Raw genomic sequence first — 26,610 nt, 5'->3', positions numbered from 1 at the left:
TATAGAACTGACAATAACTTTTGATAAGACACGTAATGTCGTGTCACTTCTATACATTTTTGAAGTTCGCTATGAAATCGTGTCGTAGCGAATGCACTTTGTTTAACCCTGTTAATGTATTTCAAAGCTGACTTTGTTTTTTAAACCAATATAACTGGGTGATTTTTTTCTGATTGCTTAATTAAATGAAAATTACTCCATCTCGGAATTTAACCTAGAAATCCATAGTTTATACATGAATATTGGATTTTATATCTAACAGTAATTATCAAATAACTAAAATCAAGACAAAAAAAAAACAAACAATATCCAAACTCAAGACTAAACATACTTTATTATTAAAACGCTGCCTCCGCTAAATTTGCATACAGTTTTTTAATACTGCAAAAGTGTCGCGAATCCAAACGAGACCTTAACACTAAGAAAATAAGGATCACAATCTAACGACATCTTGAGATGTTATAATTCAGCTACCAATTGTAAACTTTATCAGAATACATGTTCTAGAGTTCACAATTAGCCGGCATTACATGAACAGTGAGATTATAAACTGACGAATTTTACAATTGGCTTAACATAACCTTAAAACAATAATTAGTAACCAAGCATTATCTTACACATCTGTTAGAATAAAATATAAATAAAGCTGTTAATATCCCAATAGAGATGGACAGGGATAGGAAACTAGCTTTCATGTCTCTAAGATGACAAGATGTGACTTGTCACCTAATCTCAATTCATAATCTTTGAACTCCGCTACACTGACATTTGTATTAAAATATTGCCATCCCTTTCTTTCTCTTTGAAAAAACAGAGACAACATATATCCATAGTCGCGTCAATTGAAACAGATTAACAAAGATTGTTTTTTCAGTTGAAATAATGATAGTTTGACTCAAAAACTATCATGACTTCAAACTTTAAAATTTAACATTGTACGTAAATACATTAAACATATTGTGCATTTCTAACCATGAGATCGTATTACCGAAACATTCACATAAAACATGTTATGTACAGTCAAGATATTTGTTGCCGTCAACCGCGGCTTTGTTGTGATAGCCGATTCACAGTCCTACAGAATATGTATATAACATTTCAAAAAAATCTGTCAAGACATTTCAAAGGAGTATGGTAACTAATATTATGACAAGAGAATTTTATATATAAGATACAGTTTAGTAAAATGACATTTGACAATTCAATTAGGACTTAAAAATGTCATAGCTTGATTTTCCTGTACATTCACATAGGACGCAAAGTTAATTCTTTGACTGTACATGTATTTATGTTTATGTGAATGTTTGGCACAACAAACTTACAGTAAGTAGGTCCCCTAACTGCCAAATAGGGACCCTAAATCCTAATAGTATGTTAGTTAATTAGATATTTAATTTATATTACCAATTAATTCTATCGGTCATTAAAAGGCATTAAAGGGTTAAGTGACATGTTTTATGGATTAACACACTCACTGCCACGGACTCAACTGGCTAGTTGTAATGTCATTGGTCAGCATTGAAAGTGTTAATTGGTTGTAATATTTAACTGCAATACAATTTGTAATCTACAGAGAATTTGATATTATGAAATAGACAATTATGTTTTAATATATTAATACTAGCTAATTAGTGCAATTTCTGCAGTAAAATCTTATAAGATTATTATCAGAGAAAAAGGCAAGACTTATCTGTTATTAGGTGTTAACTGTAGATATTTAAACTATGTAATTGTTTAAATTTTCATGAGAATTATAAGCTAATTAAAAATACGGCCGTTTTTAAACAAGTTTATTATTTACACCAATATTTATCCAATATGGTGCCACATCCCCATACTATGGTATCTTAATATCATTTTTACGACAAATGGTTAAATTAAACTGATTGTATTGTGCTATAAAATACATCAAAACAGCAAATTACACAATATGTTTGTCTGTATTATTGTGCGCCAATCACACATTCACTGCACTACTCACATAAACACTAAAGCACGTGTCTTCATCACGGCTACTTCACGTGCCTTGTGTCGCGACGTGTAACACTACACTAGAGGCACGTGTCTCTGATACACACGGACGTGACTTATAGTTGCGATATTACACACTACACTGCACACATTTGTCTCTGGTATATCGTCGCAGCGTCGCACGTGTCGCACGTGTCTCCGCTCCGCAGTGCAGGCACGTGTCCGGCCCGGGCACTTAGTACTCGGGCTCGATGTCGGGCTGGTGGTGCGGGTTGTGCGGGTGCCGGCGCGGCGGCGGCAAAGCGGCTCCTCACATGTTCTGCCAGGTGTTGGCAACCATCACATTTGCATCAAGGCCACGTGCGATGCGCTCGTGCACGCCATGCGACAGCCACACCATGCGCAGACGTTCATACCGCTCGGGACACAGATGCAGCGGGTTGCCGCGACGCAGACCCTGGAGATAAGACGATAATTGTAGACATACAAAGTCTAAAATAAAATAATTATTCCTGTTATATTTTACCCTCCTCTTGATCCTTATCCTAATATTTTGCTTTTGAAAATGCACTCATCTTTGTGATAATTATGGGTTGGAGTATACAGTTAAAGAATTAAATTCGCTTCCCACTTAAGATCAAATATCTTACAGCAAACTGTCACTATAAAAGTTCTAATTAGCATGGATGTAATGTTGATATAGCAAGTTTTTAACCTAATTGCATTGTGAGTGAGGAAATTAATGTGCTTGACTGTATGTGTTTTTATGCAACTCACCTGGTCGGTCTCTCCGTAGGTATCTAGGTATGGCGCGGGCAGCATGGCGCCGCGTGATGGCGCTGCTGCGGCGAGCAGCAGCAACTCGCAGTCGCGCACGCGCAGGAATACGCCGGAGCCGGCGCCGCAGTGCGCCGCGTGCGCCACCACCGCACCCACGTGCTCGGTCACACCGCCCCTACCAGACACCTGCACATACGCACATACATTTAACACTTTATATTATATTTTAACGCCTTTTATGCAAACTAACCAATATCGTGATTTCTACCACTACCTCGATCTGACAGCAGTAGCTCTGCGAGCAGAGGATCTGTCCGCACACGAGGCACATGGTGGGGAACTTGCTGTCCTCGCGCTCCGAGTTCGGACAGGAGAACTCCGACATGACGTTCATCAGCTCGGAGAAGTCGTCTGGGAGCGGCACGAGGCGCGGCGGCTCGCCCGGGTCCAACACGACTTCCGGCTTGAGGTCGCCGCGGAACCATTTATTCGAGTACGAGGACCACTCCATTGCCTTCTTCCTGGCGAGCGGCGTGTCCATCAGCTCGCGGAAGGTGGCGGGCAGATTAAGGTAGCCGCACATAACGTCCCACGTGTCCCCGTCGCGCACCGTAAGCTCCGTGGGCGGGATGATGTCGCTCAGGAAGTGGAAGAACAGACAGCAGCACCTTAGGAACGTGTGGCACTGCCGTTTGAGTTTCTCCCACACTTCGGGCGCGCTCAGCTCCTCGATCTGCAGGTTGCCACGTCGCAGCTCTTTCATGAGCGGCAGCAGGTTTTCGAGATCGGTGGGGATTTTGTGCTCCTCCTGGTCCTCCATGGGCTGGCTAGTGCAACCGCTGACATCGAGCGCGATGAGGGCCTTGGTCATTTCGGCGCGGAAGGCGTCGAGGGCGATCTGTCTTGCGAGGTGCGTTGGACGCGCGGGGCCGGCGGGCTTGCAGAAGAGCGAGGGCACGGTGAGGACGAGGGCGACGAGGGCACCGAACACCTCGTGTGTGAGGGGGGAGGTCTTGGCGAGGGCGTGCAGCGTGCAGAGCGCGTGGTGCGACACGTGCTTGGGGGTCTCCCAGATGGAGGGCATGGCGGCGGCGAGACGAATGAGGGCCTGCAGCGCGTCGCGGTGGCGCGAGGGTAGCTCGCCTAGCAGCGGCCGCCCCTCCGCTTGCAGCACCGAGTTCGTAGACATGACCGTGTACGCGGTGGAGCGGTACAGCGCCGCGATCGCCACCAGACCACCGGTTTCCATTGAGTTGCACACTATCGGCATCGTCTGAGACAAAAACAACAATATTAAGGTTTTCCTTTTAATATATCACATTAAACAATAATTTGGTTGAAGTAAACTATTTAACTGGCGTTTTAAAATTGTGCCAACGCTACCTACCCTCACAAAGTCCTCGACTAGCGTGAAAGCCTGGTTCTGGCTTGAAGGCGTGGCGGAGAAGTGTGCCATCAGTTCGGGCGAGAGCATGGTCTCCGCGTGCGTGGAGGAGTACACCTCGGGCTCCGGCTCGGGCTCCTCCTCCGTCTCGGAGGACGTGGCCCCCACACTACGGGCGCGCGCCACGCAGTGAATGTCCTCGCAGTACTCCGTGCACACGTGCACTGCTTCTGATGACACCTGGAATTTAAAACAACAATTTTAATAATCAAAAATACAGAATAAAAAATAAGCAAGTAATATCCTATATGTAAAGTCTCATTAATGCGACAGAGAGATACAGCAATCAAGTAATATATGTAACGTCCGACTCGACGGACCATATTCACCTGATGCCTCAGCCGCAGTATAAGTTCAACAGAGTCGTTGTAGGTCTCCTCGCTGAGGGGTGGCGGGGAGCCGGGCGGCAGGGAGGGCGAGGGCACGAGGGGGAGGGACGTGTTGCAGAGCCGCTCGCACAGAGGGCACAGGTACTCGCGCTTCTCCACATCGAATGCTGCCGGTTGACGCAGCCGGTACGGTCTGACGAAACCACATAATGAAGTATATATATATATATATATATATATATATATTGCATCAATAAATTTATTTAAGTAATATATAAATGAATGATCAAATATGAAGAAATTCATAGTGACCTGTATGCTAAACGATTAACCACTGGTTTCTGAGACAAAATCTCTGTATAAAACATATTGACATCCCTTTCTTCTCTTCCCGTCCCCTGATGTTTTTCTAAACAGAGATAACAATATACAGGGTTTTCATCGGAGATTTTTGGTGTCGGAAACCCACGATAATTCTCATTATTCGCCTATTTATGTATCAAATGTTGTTTAATAATACTTCTATATTATATTACATAAAAAAACATTTTAAATACCTGATCTTCTCCTTATCCCTCACACCATCGACGTACTTCCTCCAGCAGCGCGCGTGCAGGGCGTGTCCGCAAGTGGAGACATGAGGCTGAGAGCCCACCCCTGCTGCGAGGTATGCGTCACGTGGACAGCTGACCACACCCCGCAGCCGGCTTAACACTGTCGACTGTTGCACGAACGCCACTAGCACCAATGGTTCCACGTTCAGTTCCACACGAGCCTATGCAATGTTAATACGAAGGAACAAAAGTCAACTTTAAATAAAATTAATCAAATACAACAAAAATTATAAAAACTTTTTAGCATTTTAGTGTAGATTTAGTATGAGAAATGTACCCTAAGAGATTACTTAAGTGACGAATAAATGTCTGTAGGTGCGTTTTGATGAAGTAAGTGAGTTATTTGTCGTCGTTATGTTGTATTGGTGGTATATGATATCACCTCCTCCTGGCACATGATGCAGACACGCGGCGGGTCTGGCACACCTCCTCCCCACACGCCGAGCGCCGCGCCCGCGTACAGAGGACGCAGCTCCTGCTCCTCCGCAGTCACCTGACATAACATAACATGTTAACAAAACTATTCACTACAAATATTTAGTAATTAATTGAAAATAGTAATTTAAGTCATCTACCCCTTCTTAACCTTTCCTTAGAAGAATTTATGGGGAAATATCTTTTTTGTGCGTCCCCTCCTCTGTCGTTTAAAGAAAAGCAAAACAGATGTCTATGGGCAGCGGCCGCTTCGCTATTTTGGCGAATTCTATTACTATAAAATACAAGATGCCTTTCTACACCACGTAAATTATCTTATTAATGTTGTCATTATATATTAAAGAATTTCTATTTCGTTCTGTCCGTGTTATTTTTTATTGCGCATACTTGTTAGTATAATTTTGCTTTGAATCCGCATTGTTTTTGAGGTAAAATACTAGAGATTTAACTATCGTATTGTACATACATTCAGGAACTAACCTCAGTATTGGTCTCCTCAAAGAGCACCGCGTTGTTGGATATGAATTTGTTCATCTGCGCCTTCATCTGATCCATCAGTTTAGCGCGACGCTCTGCAGCCAGCTTGGCGCGACGGTTCTTCTCTACGTCTGGATATAAATAACATCAATAATTTTTATCATGCAAAATATATGACATACTAGCTGTCGCCCGCTACTCCGTTCGCTTGGCATAAAAAACTTAATAAGTAGCCTATGTGTTCTTCCAGATTATGTTCTACATCCATGCCAAATTTCAGTGAAATCCATGCAGCCGTACTGGAGATATCTTCAAACAAACATCCATCCATCCATCCAAACATTTGTATTTATAATATTAGTAATTTAGTAAGATTAGGGTAGTTCGTCATTTCCCTGTTCTTATCTTCCATATGTCGGGTCAGCGCAATTGATTTTCTTGTCAAATCGTCCTATCAAATGGCGGTAGTTGACTAAAAATAAAAATCAGTAGAGCTTTACATCACAAATAATCTTTAACTACCGTCTCCTGTCTACGGTACATATGGATACAATTAAAATTATTTAGTGACAAATACTACTAAGCTTATTTTTTTTATAATCTAGTCACACTAACCTGCAAAGTCCTCGGAGGCCTTTTGTCCCTGGTCGGTGTCCATATTATCACCGTCACCCGCGTGTTCATCCTGCTGGCCCAGCAACGTCCTACACACAATAATATAAGAATCTAAAAAAGATAAGAAGATAGAGAAGCTATTCATACTTTTGCGTTCCACCCGAGAAGTAAAGACTCACTTTCCTATCTTTTTCCAGTCGTTAAAGATTTTTTTTTAATTTAATTTTTAACAGACGGACAGATCAACGTCCTGAACAGACTTTTAAAAATATAGTTCAATAAAATATTCAAGAAGAGCGATATTAACAGAACAAGAAACCGACCTGCATGTATATTTCGAAGCGAGTGAGGTGTCAGCACCGAGCCAAGTGGTATTCCGTGGTCTCTGCCTACCCTTCTAGGTTACGGGTGTAGGTTACAAGTTGTTAATTTTTAAATATGACAAGATAATTTTTAAAAAAATCTAACAAACCTTATCATTACTATTTTATTGTTGGTCATACTTATTGTTAGGTAATATAAGCTAGTGCTAGGCTATTCAATACTAACTTGAGCCTGGCCAGCAGCCACTTGGCGAGTGGCAGATGTGGCTCCACTCGTGCGCAGGAGCACAGCTTCTGCAGCAGGTCGAGCAGGCCGCTGCGTTGAGCACTCTCCGCGAACGCAAGGAACTCATAGTGCCCGCTCTCCTCGTCACGTACCGCGTACCCGATCAGGTGTAGCGCCTATATATACGATAAAAAAGCAATAAAAGAAAAATTAAGATATATTTTGATTCATATTTAATAAGTAGTAGCTGTCGCCCGCGTCTCCGTCCGCGCGGGATTCAAAAAAACTTAATTAATAGCCTATATATTCTTCCAGGCTATGTTTTACATGTATGACAAATTCCAGCGTGATCCATGCAGCCGTTCTTGAAATACCTTTTAACAAACATCCATCCATAGATCCATACATTCGCATTTATCATATTACTAAGCTTTATACCGTTAACAGTAGTAACTACCACCCTAGTTTGTACATACCTTGTGTACTTGTGTCTCAGAGAAGGCGCGCGCGCGCAGGTCGAGTGCGCGCTCGAGCACGCAGCGCAGCACGTGCAGCGCGGCGTCACTCTGCAGCAAGCTGGCCAGCAGACGGAACGCTGGCGACAGCTTCGGCAGCGGCGGCGGCGGGCAGCACTCCGGCAACCCTGACATTATAATTAAAGTAATGTCTCAACCTACGGAGATTTTGATCTCAGAAACCAACGATTACAATTGTAACAAATAGCTACAGACTAATATTTATGTTGACCTTGAAACTTGACACAAAATATAACTCCAGAATGTGCTTTGTATTAACCCAAAATGCACCTTGGTGTCTGACAATAAGACTCATTCTTTCGCAGTAAAATTTAAGACCTGTAACTCTCAGATGCCTAACTTCCATCTTAGCCTTAAGTCGACATTTAAGTTCATGGGTAAGTTTTTCTACCCAAAATAACCATATATTATTGTGTCACTAACCAGCAGCTTTCCTTCTATTCCTCTGCTCCTCCTCACTCTTGGACAGTTCCTCTCGCGTGTAATGATAGAAGAACGTATCATATTCATCATACAAGTGGGGCTTGAGTTTGTACATGCCGCGGTTGTTGCCGCCCTTCGGCTTCACAAAGTCTGCTACTTCATGGATCACCGCCTCCAAGCCAGTCTCGTGCAGCTGGTCTTCCGGGAGAGATCTGGAAATTTATTTATTAATTTTAAATACTAGCTGACGCCAGCGACTCCGTCCGTGGTTAGTATAAAAAAAACTTAAACATAACTAGAAATGAGTATTGTTAGCAATTGGGAGACAAATAAGTATTTTTTAATATATAATAAAAAGTGAAAAAAGTAAACATTTTAATTTTTTTTAAACCGCTAACATAACGTATAAAAGCTTTGACAGATGACACATGACAGCTCAATAATGGCGCGAAGTGCTTTCAGTTTTTGTAAACATTAATAGAGTTAAAAAAAATATTTATTTTATTTATAACACTCATATCTCTGTTTTCATCTTACTCATGATTATGTTTTAACGACAATGGAAACAGTGGTTAAACAATTTGTCACCTGTTGAGCTCCGAATGTGGCATGGGTTTGACACACAGCATCTGTATGATCTCCTTCTTGGTGCGATCCTCGTTGGTCACCTCGCCCACCCCAGGCACATACCGGGATCCAACCACTAGTAATTAAAAACAAATTATTGTCGCAAATTATTAACTTACTTAGTGTAGCTATTGCCCGTAACTTCGTCCGCGCGGGATTTAAAAAAAATTGTATTAAATATAGCCTATAGTATTTCGAAGCCCATTCCATGCAAACAAACAATCAAACCTTTCTCTTTTTATAATGAAATATAACTGTAAAGACAAATCTACACTAAAGAGACTCTTAGCGACCACTTAACAAATCTGTGCGAGTCTGACTGTATAGATTTCTGTTATAAAATTACTTTTTAATGTAGTCTAACTTATTTTATATATGTCACAGTCTTCCAAGATTCCCTAAGGCAACCCTTAGTGGAGTTTTATTAGTATTAAAAATCTGCATTAAATACAGTTTAAGTGCTTTATGCATGTACTAGAACAGATGTTCTTGGTGTACTGACCAGTGATGAGCAGACCGAGGAACTCCTCGACCATGCTGCTGGTCTGTCTGAGGGTGTCGTACTCGACGCTCTGCTGCTCGAAGTCCGGCGCCGCCCACTCCAGCAGATTGAACTTATTCAACACGTGGATTATGAACTCGTTGCTCTCGATCAGGGATGCACCGATCTACATACATTTATATTTTCTTATTTTGTATAATATTTAATAAGACGTAAATATTATTTACAAATTAGCAACAGCATTTTTGTTTTTAGAGTTTATCAAGGTTTCTTATGCAGTTCTATAATCTTATATTGAGTATTGTTTGTTTTCAAATTTTAGGGCACTATATCTAGAGAATATAAATTTATGACGTTAATTATTTTATTCGTATGGCAACATCGCTTGTACGGTGTGATTGACGTCTGTCAGTGTCACTGTATCTGTCAGTAGTGCGTGTGGTCGTTTGACAAGTGACAGGCTTGGTCAAGTGAGTATGAGCCCTTGTCTGTGTTGTAGTTAACCGTGTGTGTTAAGATATGTATGACATGTGTGTGTGTTTGTGACGTCACCTGCAGCATGACGACATCGCGATCTAACATCTCTGTGCGGCATTTCACGTTATGGTAGAAGTAGAGCTGGTTGAGAAGCGCGTATCCATTGCGCCGCCACATGCCGGCGTGCACTTGCGCTATCATCGCCATCGTGCACAGGACTGGCTCTGTATCAATACGTGCACTATGTTATAATAAACAGGTATACAGGATGTTTGAATTTTGAGTAAAAGATTCACTTACTACGACGCGTTGCCACGCCCATTTAAGATCATATATCAAAAGCAAATAGCAAAAATATATTAATTTCTCATTTGACTTGTCAAAATCAGATGCACAGATAATATTTATTATATAAAAATATATATTTCTAATTATTAACACCATTTATATAGCAAAAAATTCATTCTATTTAAAATGTCACATAGGTAAACAAGAACTTAGTTGAATCGATGGTGATTTTTTTGGCATAACTAGCTATCGCTCACGACTGCGTCCACGCAGGATAAAAAAAAACTTAGTAAACTGTGTCAAAATTCATCAAGATCCATTAAGTCGTTCCGGAGATACCTACCTACAAACATGCATCCACATTCGTATTTACAATATTAATAAGATTGCTGGTGAATTATATGAATATGTACCGATGAGTTCCTCCGGCGTGGGTTTAGGTCTGTCGTGACGGTCGAACTCTCTGCTGTGGTAGGCGAGACCGTGTCGCTGAAGATGTAGGTGCAGACCAGCGATGAAGCGGGACAATGGCCGGTGGATCGACACAGGCTCCGATGATACGTCGTATGGGATCACCAACGCGCTCTGGTTGCCCAACTCTGTAATATATCATATATTATATTAAACACAAATAAAATGCTAACTCATGCTTGTATAGCAAATATTAAACTCAAAGATTATACATAAGGGTTGTTTTGGAATTTCACCACGGTAAGCCTATTTAATTAGATATCTACATGAAATTAAAAAATCCTTAAGTAATAATGAAAATCCATGATCTTTTCCTACCACTTGAGGTTACAGACGTATGTTTTGTTTTTTTTTTTTTTTATATCATAAGGTGACAAACGAGCGAGCGACCACCTGAAATCGCTGAAATAGCGAAGTGACCGTTGCCCATAGACATACGCAATTGCATATGCGTTGCCTACCTTTAATCGACGCAGGAGAGGTTCCACAGAAAGAAAATATCTTCCCTTTCCATGCATCCTCTCATCCGGAAAGTCCACTTCCACTTCCCATCCTTTGATTATAATAAAAAGGGTAGGAAGGGAAAGAGGACTAAATTAGGCCTCCGGGACGCACACTCATCAGACGAAACGCGGAATTGCTTCCACTTCACGCCTGTCTTCTGTGTGGTTGTGGTATTTCACCGGGCGAGCCGGGACAATTCGTGCGAAGATGTTAAAGCGGGCTCTAACACTGTTAAAGTCATTCACAACTACAAGTCACAAGTCAGGGTTGACTATGGCCTAGTCAACCCTGACTAAGGGTAGGCTTTGAACCCCTCAGTGGGAACGTATGATGATGATCGTGCAGGTATACATGGTTCATACCTCTGAGCTGGTGAGGTTCATGTGTGCAGGTGTCTGCATGTCGACGCAGCGCCATGCGGTATGCGGAGGCGAGCAGGCCGCGCTCAGCGCCGCACCACTCCAGCGCCAGAGTAATGCTGTTGGCCAACTTCACGTGCAGATTGAACGCGGACTCCCATTCCGGCTCGTATTCCATATGCTGACCACGCTTAATATAATAAAATAAACAAAAAACAAAAATATAGATCGAAATTAATACACAAATCTTGCGACTCATACCAATATTTTGTAATGTATTGAAGATAGACAAAAATTACTTTTAGACATAATCAAAAATTAAATTATTTCCTAATAAAATCTGCAACATTTCAAACGTCATTTTAATCACCCTCGTACCTGTCTGACAACAGAGTCCATGCCCTGCATCATAACCAGCAGGGAGATGATGAGGGAGAGTCCATGCAGGAAGCCCTTGCGCAGATCATCATCAAAGGTGGTGGGCACGGAGCCCAGCAGGTACTTAACATCGTACAGAATGAACTGCGCGCGCTTGAACGCCATTGATACATGGTTGCGGTCAAATTCCAGACGACCCTGTAAAGTAAATAAATAAAATTATTTATTAAAGTTATATAACATTAACTAGCTTTTGCCCTCGATTTCGTTTGCGCGGAATAGTAGTATAAAGCTCTGTCTGAAACTATGTTATATGTAAATATCTTAATGACACTTATTCCACGGAAACCGTATACTTTTCCAGTTACCCTATGTGTTCTTCTGGATTGTATTTTACAGTTAATTTAACCGAGATACGGTTCGCCGTTCTGGAGATAGTGTAAAACAGTCTCAAAATGTCTCCTTCTCACTGGAATAAAACACTGGTTATATCTTTTTTTTTTGTGACTGATTGCCACTGTTTGCCTTGAGGAGGCATTTACAGCTTCACCGGGCTTGAGCTGGCCGAGCGCAGATGGCACTTAGCCTAAACCTCGTTTAAGAGTAAAACTGGTTATATCTTGGTGCGAGTCAATTTTAATAAAATCGTTTCGGCAGGTCGAAACATACAATAAGTAAATTAATATCGAGATCTAGCAATACTGTACGCCATCTATTGACACAATACCACTATTTACATTCTGTCATAACATTTGATAGATAGTAACAAGCATCCATCCATCCATCCATGTAAACATTCGCTTTTATAATTAAGTAGTACGAAGTAATTCAATACAATAATAATTTTGTACATTTAAAACACCACAGTTCAGTTTTCTTTTTACTGTATTCCCCTCTCACAATGTTTCTTCCCATCAGCATCGATTTAAATTAAAATTATTCAATTTAAATTAAATCACAGACTAAACATAAAGCAGATTTTTTCACTTGGACAAATTTTAACACGGTATAAAAACGTTTCAACGAACCTTGCTATTGCATCGCCTGAGACACTCACTAACGAAGGTATTCATAACAACAAACAACGCATCGTGCTTCGCTATAAGATGGTGGGCGAGAGTTGGCGTCGTGAACAGCTGCACAGACATCGAGGAGATGGAGAAAGAGTGGTCATGATCATCACGGATGAAGTCCTTTAACATAGACCCTGAAAACACAATTATCAAAATTAAAAAACCAAACAAATATTAGTCCTTGATAGGAGGACGGACTTTTAAGGACGTTTAAGATTTTTTTTTGATTAAAAAAAAAGATTTTTTTTTTTTGATAAAATAAAAAAAGATTTTTTATCCTTACCGTAGTACTTGGTGAATAATATCGCCATATTTCGCTTGGTGTCATAATCCATAAGCGTGGTGGCTATGAGGAGGCGGTGCCATGCGGTGCGCGCCGCCTTCCACATGCGGCAGTCGTTCTGCATGACGCCGGCGGCCACGCCCCCCGCCCCCGCCACGCCTCCCGCGCCAGCAGCCCCGCCCACTTCCGCGCCCAGCGCCACCTGGCTTACTGCCAGCCGGAGAGATGGCTCCTTGCACACGAAGTTCTGAAGCCTAGAGTACATTATTTTTATTAAATTTTGACCATATTGGGATTTAAGAGTAATCGAAAATAATGTGATGATGATGGATGTTTGTTAGAAGGTATGCCAGAACGGCTTAAGGGGTCTCGATGAAATTTGGCATAGATGTAGGTAGAACATAATCTGGAAGAACACGAAGGTACTAATTACGCGGACGATTTTGCTAATTAATAACAATTTGATAAATTTTGACATACTCGACCTTTGTAATTTGAATATTTATTTCGACACACCTCTATTTATACGATTTAGGCATGTATGTATGGAAGTGTAGGAGTGTGTATGAGAGTACTGACCAGTGCAGCAGCTTCATGGCGTAGTGCTGGTGGGCGACGACGTGTGCGTGCATCACGAGCACCTTCAGCACCGGCCCGTGACGTGACGTGAACCTTTCGAACATCGCGTTGCGGCTGAGTGCCAATACATTATATCATCGCCCCCCCCCCACCCACACACACACACATGCAATATGGGGGGGGGGGACACTGACATGTGTTAGTACTACTGACATTTTTATCTTACCAATATTATAAATGCGAATATTTGGATGGATGGATGTTTGTTTGCAGGTATCTCCGGAACGGCTGAATGGATTTTAATGAGATTCGGTACACACGTAGAACATAGTCTGGAAGAACACATAGGCTACTTATATAATGCTCTTTATTAACATTTCCGCGCGAGCGGAGTCGCGTGCGACCGTTAGTCGCAAATTGATTTTCATCAAAATTGTACTGTATTTTCATATATTATGCTTTTAATTACAACATTTTTGTCTTTCATTTTAGTTGAAAAATAGAAAGAACCAATATAATTTTTATAAAGGTGTTTGTACTTTGGGTAGACAGTATTTAGTAACTATTTGGCTACGACTAAATGAATACTTACGCCTCGATATCAGTCTTGAGCTTGTCACATATCTGGAAGGAGTTGCACTTGACGAGAGCGCGACCCTCGCGGTCAATGAGGCTGACCAGCTCCACAGCGTCGCGGTGGTTCGCCTTCAGCACGCGAGTCAGTGTTGCTATCACCTGATATAGGTTAAACAGTTTTTTTTAGATTTTATTATATACCTTAATTAGACAGATATTACTATTTGAACCGGTGGGCCATAGAGTAATATATATACTGGACTGGAGGTCCAGGGGTTCCAGGTCCTGTACCCTGGACATCCACTAAACTAGGTAAAGTACCTGTTCGAAGGTGTGTGTCTCGTCGTTGTACATGACGGTGCAATAGCAGTCCGGCTGATCCAGGATCTGCAGCAGGTCACGCTCGCCATCCTTCAGCCTGCAGATAAAAAGAGAATAATGTTTTTTGAATATATCAAAGTACTAGCTGTTGCCCTCGACTCCGTTCGCGCAATTTAAAAAAAAATCTTAAATAGAATATGTTTTACATCTATGCCAAATTTTAGTATGAACCGTACAGCCGTTATGGAGATACCTTCAAAGAAACATCCATCCATCTAAACATTCGCATTTATGATATTAGTAAGAAGTAAGATGTTTTCATGTATACCTGAGTTCGTTAGGCAGACCGGGAGCATGGTCGAGGGTGAGCAGACGGAAGCAGTAGGAGAAGCAGACGGATGCGAGGATCTTCATGCGCTCCACCACGTCAGCGCTGATGCTGGACTGCGACTCTTGCTCGTCGTTCTCTGGAGCCTGGATGTAAGAAGTAAGACTTCATATGTAAGCCCTATTTATTTTATTTTAATATCGTGACTTATCAATGTTCTTCGACTTAAATTTTTTTTTTAAATATTAAGTACTAAGAAAGTGTTAAGACATGTTTACTAACTAAATATGGTAAACCTGAAAAAATGAATTTTTATATATTTAACTACTAGCTGTCACCCGCGACTCCGACCGCGCAGAGTTAATTAGTGTTCCTACGTAATGTGTTACCTTTGTGTTCTTCCAGACTGTGTTTTACATTTATGCCAAATTTCACCAAAATTTATGCAGCCCTTCTGACGATACTCAAACCAACATTTATCCATCCATTCATCTATACTACCATACTACCTAATCTATTATCTACATATTTGTCAACTAACAGTATGCAGTTCACAGAAGGGATCACGTTTCCAGGCCTCGGTGTCTCCACAGTCACAGCAGCCGCCACCACCGGACTGACCCATCTTGTACTTGTGGTGCCGATGAGCTGACACCTTGAAGCACTCCACGCACAGCACACAAGTGTTGTCCATACCTGAACATACAAAGCAACCTAAATTGGAAACTCATCTTGTATTCTTTTGCAAGTTGAGTCGTCGACGTAAATCGTCTACTTGGTCGCTACAAGCATAAAATTGCTGCGACTTTTCTCACGACAATCTTAACATGGTCGGAGAGACTGCTAAGGCAAATTAAGAACAAAATGTCGGCCACGCGTGCTTATGTATTATTCAAGTCACTTAGGCACTAAAATCGCTGGGTTCCCTATATTTATGTTTACTTATGTCCGAAGGACTTTAACGTACCAAGCAATTGAAAAAGACCATCACTGCCTTTTCGTCTCACATTTATGTGTATACTAACCACACTCCCTGCAGCTGTAGGCAGGCTCGCCCTGCTTGAAGACACGTCCGCAGAGTGTGGAGCGGCGCGGCATAGGTGCCTGCGAGGCGTCGCTGCCGCCCCACACAAACTGCTCCAGCGGTTGGATCAGCAGCTTCTGAGCCAGCTCCTCGTCGAACGACCAGTCTGCAAATTACACGTTGATGAGGTTAGCGTTTAAACAACCAGTTCAAAGACTAGATTATTGATCATTTATCATTTTTTTAATATTAGCAGTTTTTGTTTTTTTTGCAAATTTACTAATATTTCTTTTACCATTCCAAATAAGCCCTAAGCTTCTGCTCGGATATGGTTTACGACAATAGTCGAATCGCGGGATTCGAACCCCCGACCTCATGGTAGGAAATCCGTACCCTTAACCATTAGGCTATTGACTCTTAATCATTTATCTCAAAGAATGTAATAAAAATTACAAATGGTGTCTAGTATTTTTGTCCTTTTATTCCAAACCTTATCAAACTTAATTTATATAAACAGAAGTTTCTAGTTCTTTAAACCAGTTATCCAGTCGCTTAATCCAGTACCCTTTCCTTAAATTTCACATGGTCATTCCATCAAACACATACGTCCATCCATTACAAAGCAACTGACCGAGACATGTTCTGTTTGGTTGCGGCGAATATATCCTTGGCACGGTGACCCTCCAGTGATCTTGGAAGTGTGCGGGTGAGAGCACACCTTCCGCTAACTTGGCGCGCCACAGCTCCACCACGGCGTCAGCTCGCGCCGGCAATGTAAACCTGACAAGAACAACTGTATCTTAAACACGATACGTATTAAAATAATTTCTAGACGGCTCTTTTAAGAGTAGCGGAGCGTAGCGGCATGTGGGAGAACACTGCGCAGCGCGCTGGTGACCTTGGACCGCTAAAATATTTGAAATCAACTATACTTTGAATGTTTCGTATGAAAGTTCCTTATGTATAAAGCTTTTTAATTTTACTAAATTGATGTTTGAACGCACAGAACTCTGGAACTAATGTCCTACCCACAGTGGAAATCCACGGTTCATCATCAACCTGCCCTTATTCCTATCGACGGTCGGCACAGTATGTACTACTGCTCCATACATCTCTATCAGCCGTCATATCCGAGTCTACCCCCTTCTTACGCATATCCTCTTACACACAGTCATTCCATACTTTTTTGGTCTTCCCCTACGCTTGTAGCCATCCACATTCAATCTCATTACTTTTTTGCTTATATCATCATCATCCCTCCTAATAACATGTCCAAACCACGCTAATCTTTTACTTCTTAATTTCTCGATCACTGGCGCTACTTTCAAACTTCCTCTAATATACCCATTTTTAACTTTATCCGTCCTTGTCACACCACACATCCATCTTAGGAAATCCACGGTTATGATAACTAATATGTTTAACTAACTTGTCATCTTCTTTATTTTCTTCCATCTGGTATATAATCAATTAGTTTACAATAACACTATTACGTCATCACAATCTTAAGTTTTATACTATTTTTATTTTAAAAAACAATTTATTAAACTAAAACAAACTACGAGATGTACAATCGCGCACATATATTCTTATAATATTCCACAGAGAAAACGGAGACATTTATTGAATGTGATGATTAAAAAATCACTGAACAAACATCACGACAAATTCTCCATCTATTTATATGTATGAAACAAGCAGCCGCGCGTGGCTTCGTTCCGAATTAATATACTGAAAAAAATATTTATAAATATTGTAAAAGAGGCCGTACCGTCTATTTGTGGAGAACCGTTAAAGCGATTACTCGCTATTTTCAATCATAAAAACCTGAGACGAACATACATACGTACATACTTATATACCAAGGTATTTTATACGACTTTCTTTTTCAAAAAAACTACAGAAATGCTTATCCAGTGATAAGTTAAACGGTGTCAGTTGTGAAACTAGAAAGAAAAAAAATCTTTTAAATAACATATTAATTTTAAATAGGTCTTATATATTGTTAACTTTCAAAAACGAGCTTTAAAGCAATACTATACAGCTGTTATTTCAATACCTCAATTTCAGTAACATGCTTTTTTCTTTACAACAAAAATTGTTCTTTAATTCAATCTACAAATAGATTAAAATATAAGAGATCGAATTAACGATAACAAAACATAGTTTTTATCACATATTATTTGTATATAAAAAGATTGAACAACAGCAATAATCATTTACATTGGTTTTTAAAAAAAAAACAAAAGGAAAATGTTATTTTTTCGAACGAATATTATAACTAATTAACGAATCGAAGAAATCTGTTATGTATTTTTATCAAGATTGTCACCTTCGTCAACATTTGTCATCGAAAATCAGACAATTAACAGGAATAGAAGTCTGTGTAACTAGGTAACAATGCAAAATAGACTTTATACTAATGAATTAAATCTTAGTTTATGATAACAGTTTAAAAATAATAAACCTAGTGCCCGAAGCAAAATGCGGTAAAAATAAAATTGTACGGCTCGATGGCGAGGTCAATGACATTTATGTTTTTGTTTATAATACAAGGTGAATTCGGATTAAATATGCTTTATTAATAATTTTAATTAGGCCATTGACTTTTAAAGGACAAGGACATAAAAAACTTATTCATTTTAAATATGCTAACTTAAGAAATACTTTAAAGAGAACTGCGGGAGCTACAAGCGATGAACTGGCAACCGAAGGCGCAAGACAGGCTTTGGCGTTCTCTTGTGTCGGAGGCCAAGACCCACTTTAGGTCGATGCGCCAGCGAAGTAAGAAATATTTTCCCCCTTGCTGTGTTCTTAAATAGTAACCAAATTATTCGGTAATTTAAAAACTAAAAATAACATCCCGGAATGAGGTTCTGATATCCTCGAGTTCATTACCTTTTGAAAAAGTTGAGACGCCCAAAATATTTAGCTTTGAAGGCGCTTACATCGTTTACAGTAATCTTCACAGAACTACTAATTGTTATTACTCTATGTTATTCAGCGGATTGTCGTTGGTATCAATAGAGAAGTGTATATTTTAAACTGTTCTCATATGTGTAAGCAATATTGATAAATAAATTATCATCATCATCATCATCAGATCATTATACGTCCCCTCCGGGGGGATTCAGAGCCTACCCTAAGTGCGGGTTAACTTCATACATATTATTGAATTCCTTCTCAGATATGTTGCAGGTTGCATCACGATGTTTTCCTTCACCATAAGAACAACGGATAATTGTACATATGTAAATCGAAAAACACATTGGTAAATGGAGGGATTCGAACCCAAGACCTGCAGATTACTAGTCAAGTGCTTATACCCCTGAGCCACCGTTCCGTGTGTAACAAATAAGTTATGTAATGAATAAATGTCGGAAGCTGGCAGAACACCAAGTAAGGGCGAGTCAGCGCATCGCAGCTCTCGGACCTTGGCACGGCAGTGAACGACATTCAGATTTCGTTTATAATCACACCGTAATGTAATTCCAATGACATGAGCGTTCAGCGTCCTAGACAAAGCGCATTCGCTCCGAAACGATTCCATAACGAACTTCAAAAATGTATAGAAGAGACAATTACCTGACGTATCGAAAGTTATTGTCAGTTCTATACATTTTTGAAGTTCGTTATGGAATCGCTTCGGTGTGAATGCTCTTTGTCTAGGGGGACAGTTCTAGACCAGCAACTAATGCATTTACGTAGGTACCTATTATTTCTGTCCTTTTCATTGGCCGGCTTCAGGCGAAATACAGTTACATTTAATACTCGTTAGTCATAAAACTGACCCTGATTTTTATACACGTAATATTTATTTATAACATGTTTAGAAATTGTCCATTTGGAGTTTATTTCGGTTGTGTAAATATGCTTCACCGTGAGATTATTAATATAAATGCGTTAAAAAAAGTTTAGATGCATGTATGGATGAATATCTCCGAACCGACATAGTCTGGAAGAACACATAGGCTACTTGTTAAGTTTTTTTTTTTAATTTCGCGTGGACTGTGTCGCAGGTGACAGCTAGAACTTATACATTTCGGATAGACACCAATATGAAACATACACATGTACTAATTTGATTACGTTACGGTGTGATAGAAGGCCGTTGTTATACTTTGCCAATTAAGTCGCATATTTTGAGACGAGGCACGTGATGAGACGTTTGAGTAATCATGTTTGCATTAAAATTACCGATTGATTGTCAATAAATGATATAAATACAATAATAAATGATGAGTCAATTGATTTTTAATTGCATTATTTTGCATTATAATGATAACATCAACAACTGCCGTTAGATAGATTAGATATAGATAATTTCGTCTTTGTTTTAATAGTTTACAATATAACGAACATAATAGTACGTTTCTTTTATTACAAAATTTAAAAGCCATAAATTAAAAATCAATCTACTACTACATGATTGAAAAGTGTATGCAAATCGTGTTATTTGAAAAACACGTTTGAATTGCGGAAATATATTTCAACTAGGGATGTCAAAAATCACTTTTGGTATTACAACGAACTATTATTGTTCTGGCTTTGTTTAAATTGAATATGGCCTGACCAGAAACATAAAACAACTATTGCGGAAAAATATTGAAAAAAAATTTGTACTCATTGAAGTTGACAGAACGAAACAATTGACACGCTTCATAGTAGATTTTCTATTTTCCTGGTTAAGCTATTAATTAATTTAACTAACATGTAACTACTGCACTGTATGGTAATATTAGTCTCCTTGAAGCCTTTGATTGTGATATTTCATCTCCAATCATGCATATTTTCAAAACTCAAAATCTACAATCCTGTTTTCAAATGTTAGCGTAAGAGTGATTACTGAATTTAAAGGTTAAAAATATACATAATCTTATGTAGATTTTATTTTACAAATATACCAGAAATAGTTAACAGCTATCTATCCACTCTTCAAAGATAATCTATTTCCGCACTCCCGTTATCAATCCTATTTATAGTAATAAGTGAATATTTAGCCTTGTGCTATAGAACCTTTTTGTAAGTCAAACAATAAAACTTTCAGACGTAACATCACTGACTTGACATGAACTGGCTATAAGCCGTGATATTTTGTGCCTATTTGATATTCGCCATTTTTGCGCTGACCGAAGCCGTTGCCGTCAGTGGTGAGGATTCGAACTAACTATAGACAATGTCTGTCAGTAATTTTAACAGGCTGGTTTGAGTCAGAACGAAATTTAAAAAAAAAATGTGTACACAAAATTAGGGCAGCGGATATTGAGGAAAATTTAAATTAAAAAAAAATTAGATCCCGAGACGGACAATAACGAAAAATACAATTTGAGGTGTTTATTACGTTTGATCCCATTGCCGAAACACTTGAATAAAATACACAACAATATATTCGCTATCTCTGTTTTATTCAAAAATAATGAAAGGGATGATAATATGTCTTAAACATGTTTCGACAGTAAAAATATACGTTGGGTAAATGAACCGACAAAACTTTGTATCACTTCATAAAATATAAATAGTCACAAATGTGTAATAAACTTTACTTTTACCGTTTCGCCAAGGTTAGCCAGCTTATATATATAACTTATAGTATTGAATCAGTGCAGTTTCAATATAGATTAAACACTTATTTATTGTGCATAAATGCAATAAGCACAAATCCATTCAAGAATTACGAAAAAAATCTGCCATCAACTGACGTTGACAGTTGTTTTAAACCTTATAAATAATAATAAAATACTGGCCATTTTTCTGTAAAAAGAAACAAAACAACTTACATTTTGAATTCCTCTAGCACATCACTATGGTAAAGGAATTTTGACATATCATCTGGTCTACAGCATAGTACTTTAAACAATTCTTTTAGTATCATAATTTGTATGGAAACTTCACTTCATAACAAGACTTCTTAGCTTTTTAATATTCTAAAACTACATTGTGCGTAAATGTACATTTTTTAAAACTGTACAATCGCGAACATAAATTTATTTTTATTTTTTATTTCACACTTCAAGCTTTAAAATAAAAATATTGTGTTGTTGTTGTGAGTAAAAACTGCGTAGAATAAGTGGCTTATGTTATTGCTTTTTCTTTAAGGCTAATGATAAGGGCTATCAGGATAAAGTGTAATGATCCTTTGTCCGACAGTGTCACGTACTGCGCATCTTTTGTTTTTTTAAAAGAGCAAGGGGGCAAACGATCGGCCGAAGAGGTGACCAACAACATCTATGGACATCTGGAACACTAAAGGAACAGCATATGTGTAACCAGCCTTTGAGAAAAAAAGTACGCTTTGTCAATAAACCTTAATAGATCATCCCAGAAAGAGCGTCGGTGGCTCAGGGGTCAAGCACTTGACTTGCAATCTGCAGGTCCTGGGTTCAAATCCCGCCATGTACCAATGTGTTTTTCGATTTCCGATTTACATATGTACATTTATCCGACGTTCTTACGGTGAAGGAAAACATCGTGATGCAACCTGCATATATCTGAGAAGTAATTCAAAGATATGTGTGAAGTCAACCAACCCGCACTTGGCCAGCGTGGTTGACTATGGTCTAATCACCCTTAACTTAGGGTAGGCTCCGAGCGCCTCTGTGGGGACGTATAGTGAGCTGATGATGATGATGATGATGATGATGAGATCATCCCATAAGCATAAGTTTAGATTTCTCATTGGTAGCGTGTAGTCTAAAAAGAGCGGAGACTAAAACAATTTTCTTCAAGTATTTCACTATAGATTACCACATCTTACTAATATTAAAAATACGAGGGGTTGGATGGATGGATGTTTGGTAGAAGTTATCTGCAGAACGTCTGCATGAATCTCGCTGATATTAGGTACAGATTTAAAAATAGTCTAGAAGAACATAGGCTACTAAGTTTTAATTCCACGTGGGCGGAGTCGCCGGCGACAGCTAGTCTTTAACAACTCCTCTTATCGACGCAGCCGGTAGTATACCTTTGGGTTTCCTCTGTTTAAACAGTCGCATACATCATGTTATTGTACGCGAGTTTAATCGGTGGAAAAATCCGGTAGCTAATCATAAGAAATCTCGTAAAAATATTATAATTATCAATTTACCGGTAGTTAAGAGATATGTAGCAACAGGTTTAATCAATAAATATTGAATATGACCGGGTCACAAAGACACGCATGCGCGTTACTACGTAGTTCAGTTTTTAGGGTTCCGTACCTATAATGGAAAAAAACGGGACCCTTATACGATCACTTTGTTGTCCGTCCGTCTGTCTGTAAAGACCTTTATTTACTGAGTAACCTGTATTAAAATTTATAGTAATTTCTTACAATGTTTGAGAGACAATAACGATGATCTTACAAAAATGTAACACAATATTTGAAACGCCAAAAAAAAAGTTAAGACTTGAACGATATAAACATCTACATTTATAATGAACCAGCTGTTGTCGGCGACTCCGTCAGCGCGGTATTGGAAAAACTTAATCATTAGCCTATGTGTTCTTCCAGACTATGTTCTACATCTATGCCAAATTTCAGCGAGATCCATGCAGTCGTTCTGGAGATACCTTCTAACATCCATTCATCCAAACATTCGCATTTATAATATTAGTAAGATAAATTATTGAAGCAGCATCTAATGCATATTGATTTGACGTTGTTATGAAATATATTAAAGCTAAGATTTGCAACCATAATATACTCATCATCATCATCATCAGCTCACTATACGTCCCCACCGAGGGGCTCGGAGCCTACCCTAAGTTAAGGGTGATTAGGCCATAGTCAACCACGCTGGCCAAGTGCGGGTTGGTTGACTTCCTTCATATCTTTGAATTACTCCTTAGATATGTGCAGGTTGCATCACGATGTTTTCCTTCACCGTAAGAATGTCGGATAAATGTACATATGTAAATCGGAAATCGAAAAACATATTGGTACATGGCGGGATTCGAACCCAGGACCTGCAGATTGCAAGTCAAGTGCTTGACCCGTGAGCCACCGATGCTCCATAATATACTGCAAAATATAAATTCAAATAATCAGTTTTTAAGATAGTATACCCATATATGTATTGTAAAATAAGGAAACATATGCAAATACATAAATTTCCATTATGTCAATGTATATAAATGCATTATGCATTATGTACCAAATCTTCCACTTAACTGCAGTTGGTATTAGGAAGCTTTTAAAAAGCAACAGATCACCTTGCTAATGAATTTAAACATTTAAATTCATACTATATCCGTTTTGACAAAGTTAATGAGATTCAACAGGCTAATTTATCTATTGATGTGCTTGAAGAAAAGACGTTTATAACACTCTTAAGAAATATTCAATTGCGAAACAATCATGAAATTCCCAAAAGTTTACTTAAACAGCAACAAAAAAACAGTCTCCGATATCTGCCTGCAATCAGAATGACTAGTTAAATCACCATTGAGTTGGAGTGTAACTACCACTCGTAATTCAGTTTCTTTAGTACTACAAGTAATGGCACCTAAACTTCAAAGTTATCAGTTAATTCAGATGAAGGTTGTCGCAAATCGAGCGAAACTTTTAACAGAAATGGCTGATAAAATTCAATTTTACTTGCCATTTTATTGACAAATAAATAATAGTAGATTACACATCCGGAACAAAGTTTCGAAATATTTCATCACATAGATAAGGAAGGGGATGCATAGGAAGTGGAAATATTCTCTTTCTATGCAACATCAGTTAAAAGGTACATAACGCATGTATATACTTCACCAACTCAGATGGCCACTTACTTTGCCTTATAATATGAAAAAAAACAAGCTTTATAGCATTTCAATCAAAAGTATGAATGCTGTGACATAGTACTTGTGTTAGTGACTGTACCTGTCAGCAGGGATCATATCGGTGGCATCTTCCTCCATGGAGTCGTCCACCACCTCCACCTCGAGCTCCACCGGCGGCAGAGAACTCATTGTGAACGCGAACTTATCGCCAAACTGGAACAATTAGGAAAATCTTATCATTTTGAAACAACTGATTGCATCATACATTTTGTTTTGCATTTTAGTTTGCTTTAATTTTAATTGCAGTGAATAGTTTTAGTGCTGGTAACATATTAAGAAACGGATTTGTGTTAATTATCTTAATAGTATTTAGAAAGATAAATTAAAGTTAGAAAGTACAGCATTACTCAAGTCTAGTTACTAAACTTTGTTTTTATAAAATAAGTCATTGAATAAAAAAAAAAGAAAATGAAGAAAGTAGATGCGGAAAAAGTGAGATCATATCCTAGAAAGTATTCATAATCTTGGTCTACTCTCTTGTTTCTGATTAGAGTTGGAACAACAAAACAAAAAAATTATAAATATATTGTAGTGAATACCTATCAGAAATAACCAGTGGGTCAGGCAGTCAATGTCCGTAGACAAACTTAAATTCTTTGAACTTTAACACAGCTATCGTTTCTTATCTATTTAATCATCTGTTTGGTATTATTGTAGATGTGAGGTCAATTCATGTTATTTGTCGTGTTCTTGCTTTGTTTTATTTGACATTTGCACAACAATTAAATCAGCATAATTTGGAAGTCCTTGAATTTATTAGGACATGATAATTGTGACTTCAATAACTAGAGATTAGGTTTGTTTTTTATTTTTAAATGCATACATATTAGCAGTTTGTGGAGTAAATATGACTTGCAATAAAATAAGACATTGCTTGAAAAATATAGTTATAATAGAATGGAGAAAGTTTTACTGTAGATGATATTTTACAAAACCATAGCCAAGACATATGAAAAAATACATATATATTTTACATTACTCATATGACAATTTACATATTATTGTAGTAATTTTCTGTAAGAAGCACTTGAATAAATATATACAGTGACATATTTTGTTGAGAAAATTATTGATATGAGGCATCAACTGTTATTTTATGTTTTTAGTTAAGAATCTTAGATAAAACCTAACTTTATATTTATACAAGTAACATCTGTTGACCTGCTTACGTGTTTGTGTTTATTTATGCATAAATACACTATTATCTCATGCTTAAATTGTAAAAAGGAGTAATAAATAAGCTATTTATGCATACTTTTGAGGAAAAGTAAAAAAAAAAAAATAACAATATCTTATTGATCGAATAATACTTAAACAAAAAATTAAAATAAGATTAACAGTTTTTAATCTAAGAAAAAAATATGATTTTCTTTATCTCAACAATTTGCGTAATAATTAGACGTATCGTTATAAAGGAATGAAACAACTTATGATGTGCAGTAGTAAATTTACATTTTAAAATAAATATTGTTATGAAAAAGGATTTTTAAAGTCACACTTCATATTAAAGTCATTGCACGAGTGACGGAATTACACTATAACGTAACAAAAGAAAATATCTTTACCTTCGCTCTTTCAAAATTGTAAAATCATCCAATCCTATTGGATTGGTAAATTACGATGCAGACCGCTTCCGAAGAAAATCTAAGTAATATAACACTGCATTTAATGTCTCAAATATCATCAGTTTTCAATAAAACGCACAAATAACAAATTTTCCCATCAGCTACAATTTCTTAACCATTGGCACGAATCCACTGAATTTTTTGACATTTAGCTCCATCACAACGTGATAATATTATTACCGTTTTAGAAAATGTTCCACATGTTTTAATAACT

The 26,610-nt window shown here is 38.5% G+C and overlaps 1 protein-coding gene across 1 annotated transcript; it reads right to left on the bottom strand.

Annotated features, from left to right (window-relative positions):
- Positions 1–308: 308 nt before the first annotated feature.
- Ubr1 (Ubr1 ubiquitin ligase) lies at positions 309–26,610 on the bottom strand. The gene is made up of 29 exons (XM_013316101.1): positions 26,337–26,610; positions 24,812–24,924; positions 16,595–16,743; positions 15,965–16,129; positions 15,481–15,635; positions 14,940–15,085; positions 14,612–14,708; positions 14,307–14,449; positions 13,715–13,807; positions 13,136–13,389; positions 12,808–12,986; positions 11,780–11,977; positions 11,405–11,591; positions 10,481–10,666; positions 9,855–10,003; positions 9,303–9,468; positions 8,762–8,876; positions 8,174–8,385; positions 7,691–7,857; positions 7,215–7,390; positions 6,666–6,754; positions 6,054–6,181; positions 5,521–5,631; positions 5,082–5,299; positions 4,525–4,717; positions 4,139–4,375; positions 3,026–4,024; positions 2,749–2,937; positions 309–2,428 (listed from the first exon to the last, which is right to left on the bottom strand). The coding sequence occupies exons 2-29, from the start codon at positions 24,898–24,900 to the stop codon at positions 2,282–2,284; spliced, it is 5,337 nt and encodes a 1,778-aa protein (XP_013171555.1). The 5' UTR covers positions 24,901–24,924; positions 26,337–26,610; the 3' UTR covers positions 309–2,281.

Source organism: Papilio xuthus, unplaced genomic scaffold (assembly GCF_000836235.2).
Source record: "Papilio xuthus unplaced genomic scaffold, Pxut_1.1 DF826949.1, whole genome shotgun sequence".
NCBI classification, from domain to species: domain Eukaryota; kingdom Metazoa; phylum Arthropoda; class Insecta; order Lepidoptera; family Papilionidae; genus Papilio; species Papilio xuthus.
This window is presented reverse-complemented; position numbering and strand designations above follow the sequence as displayed.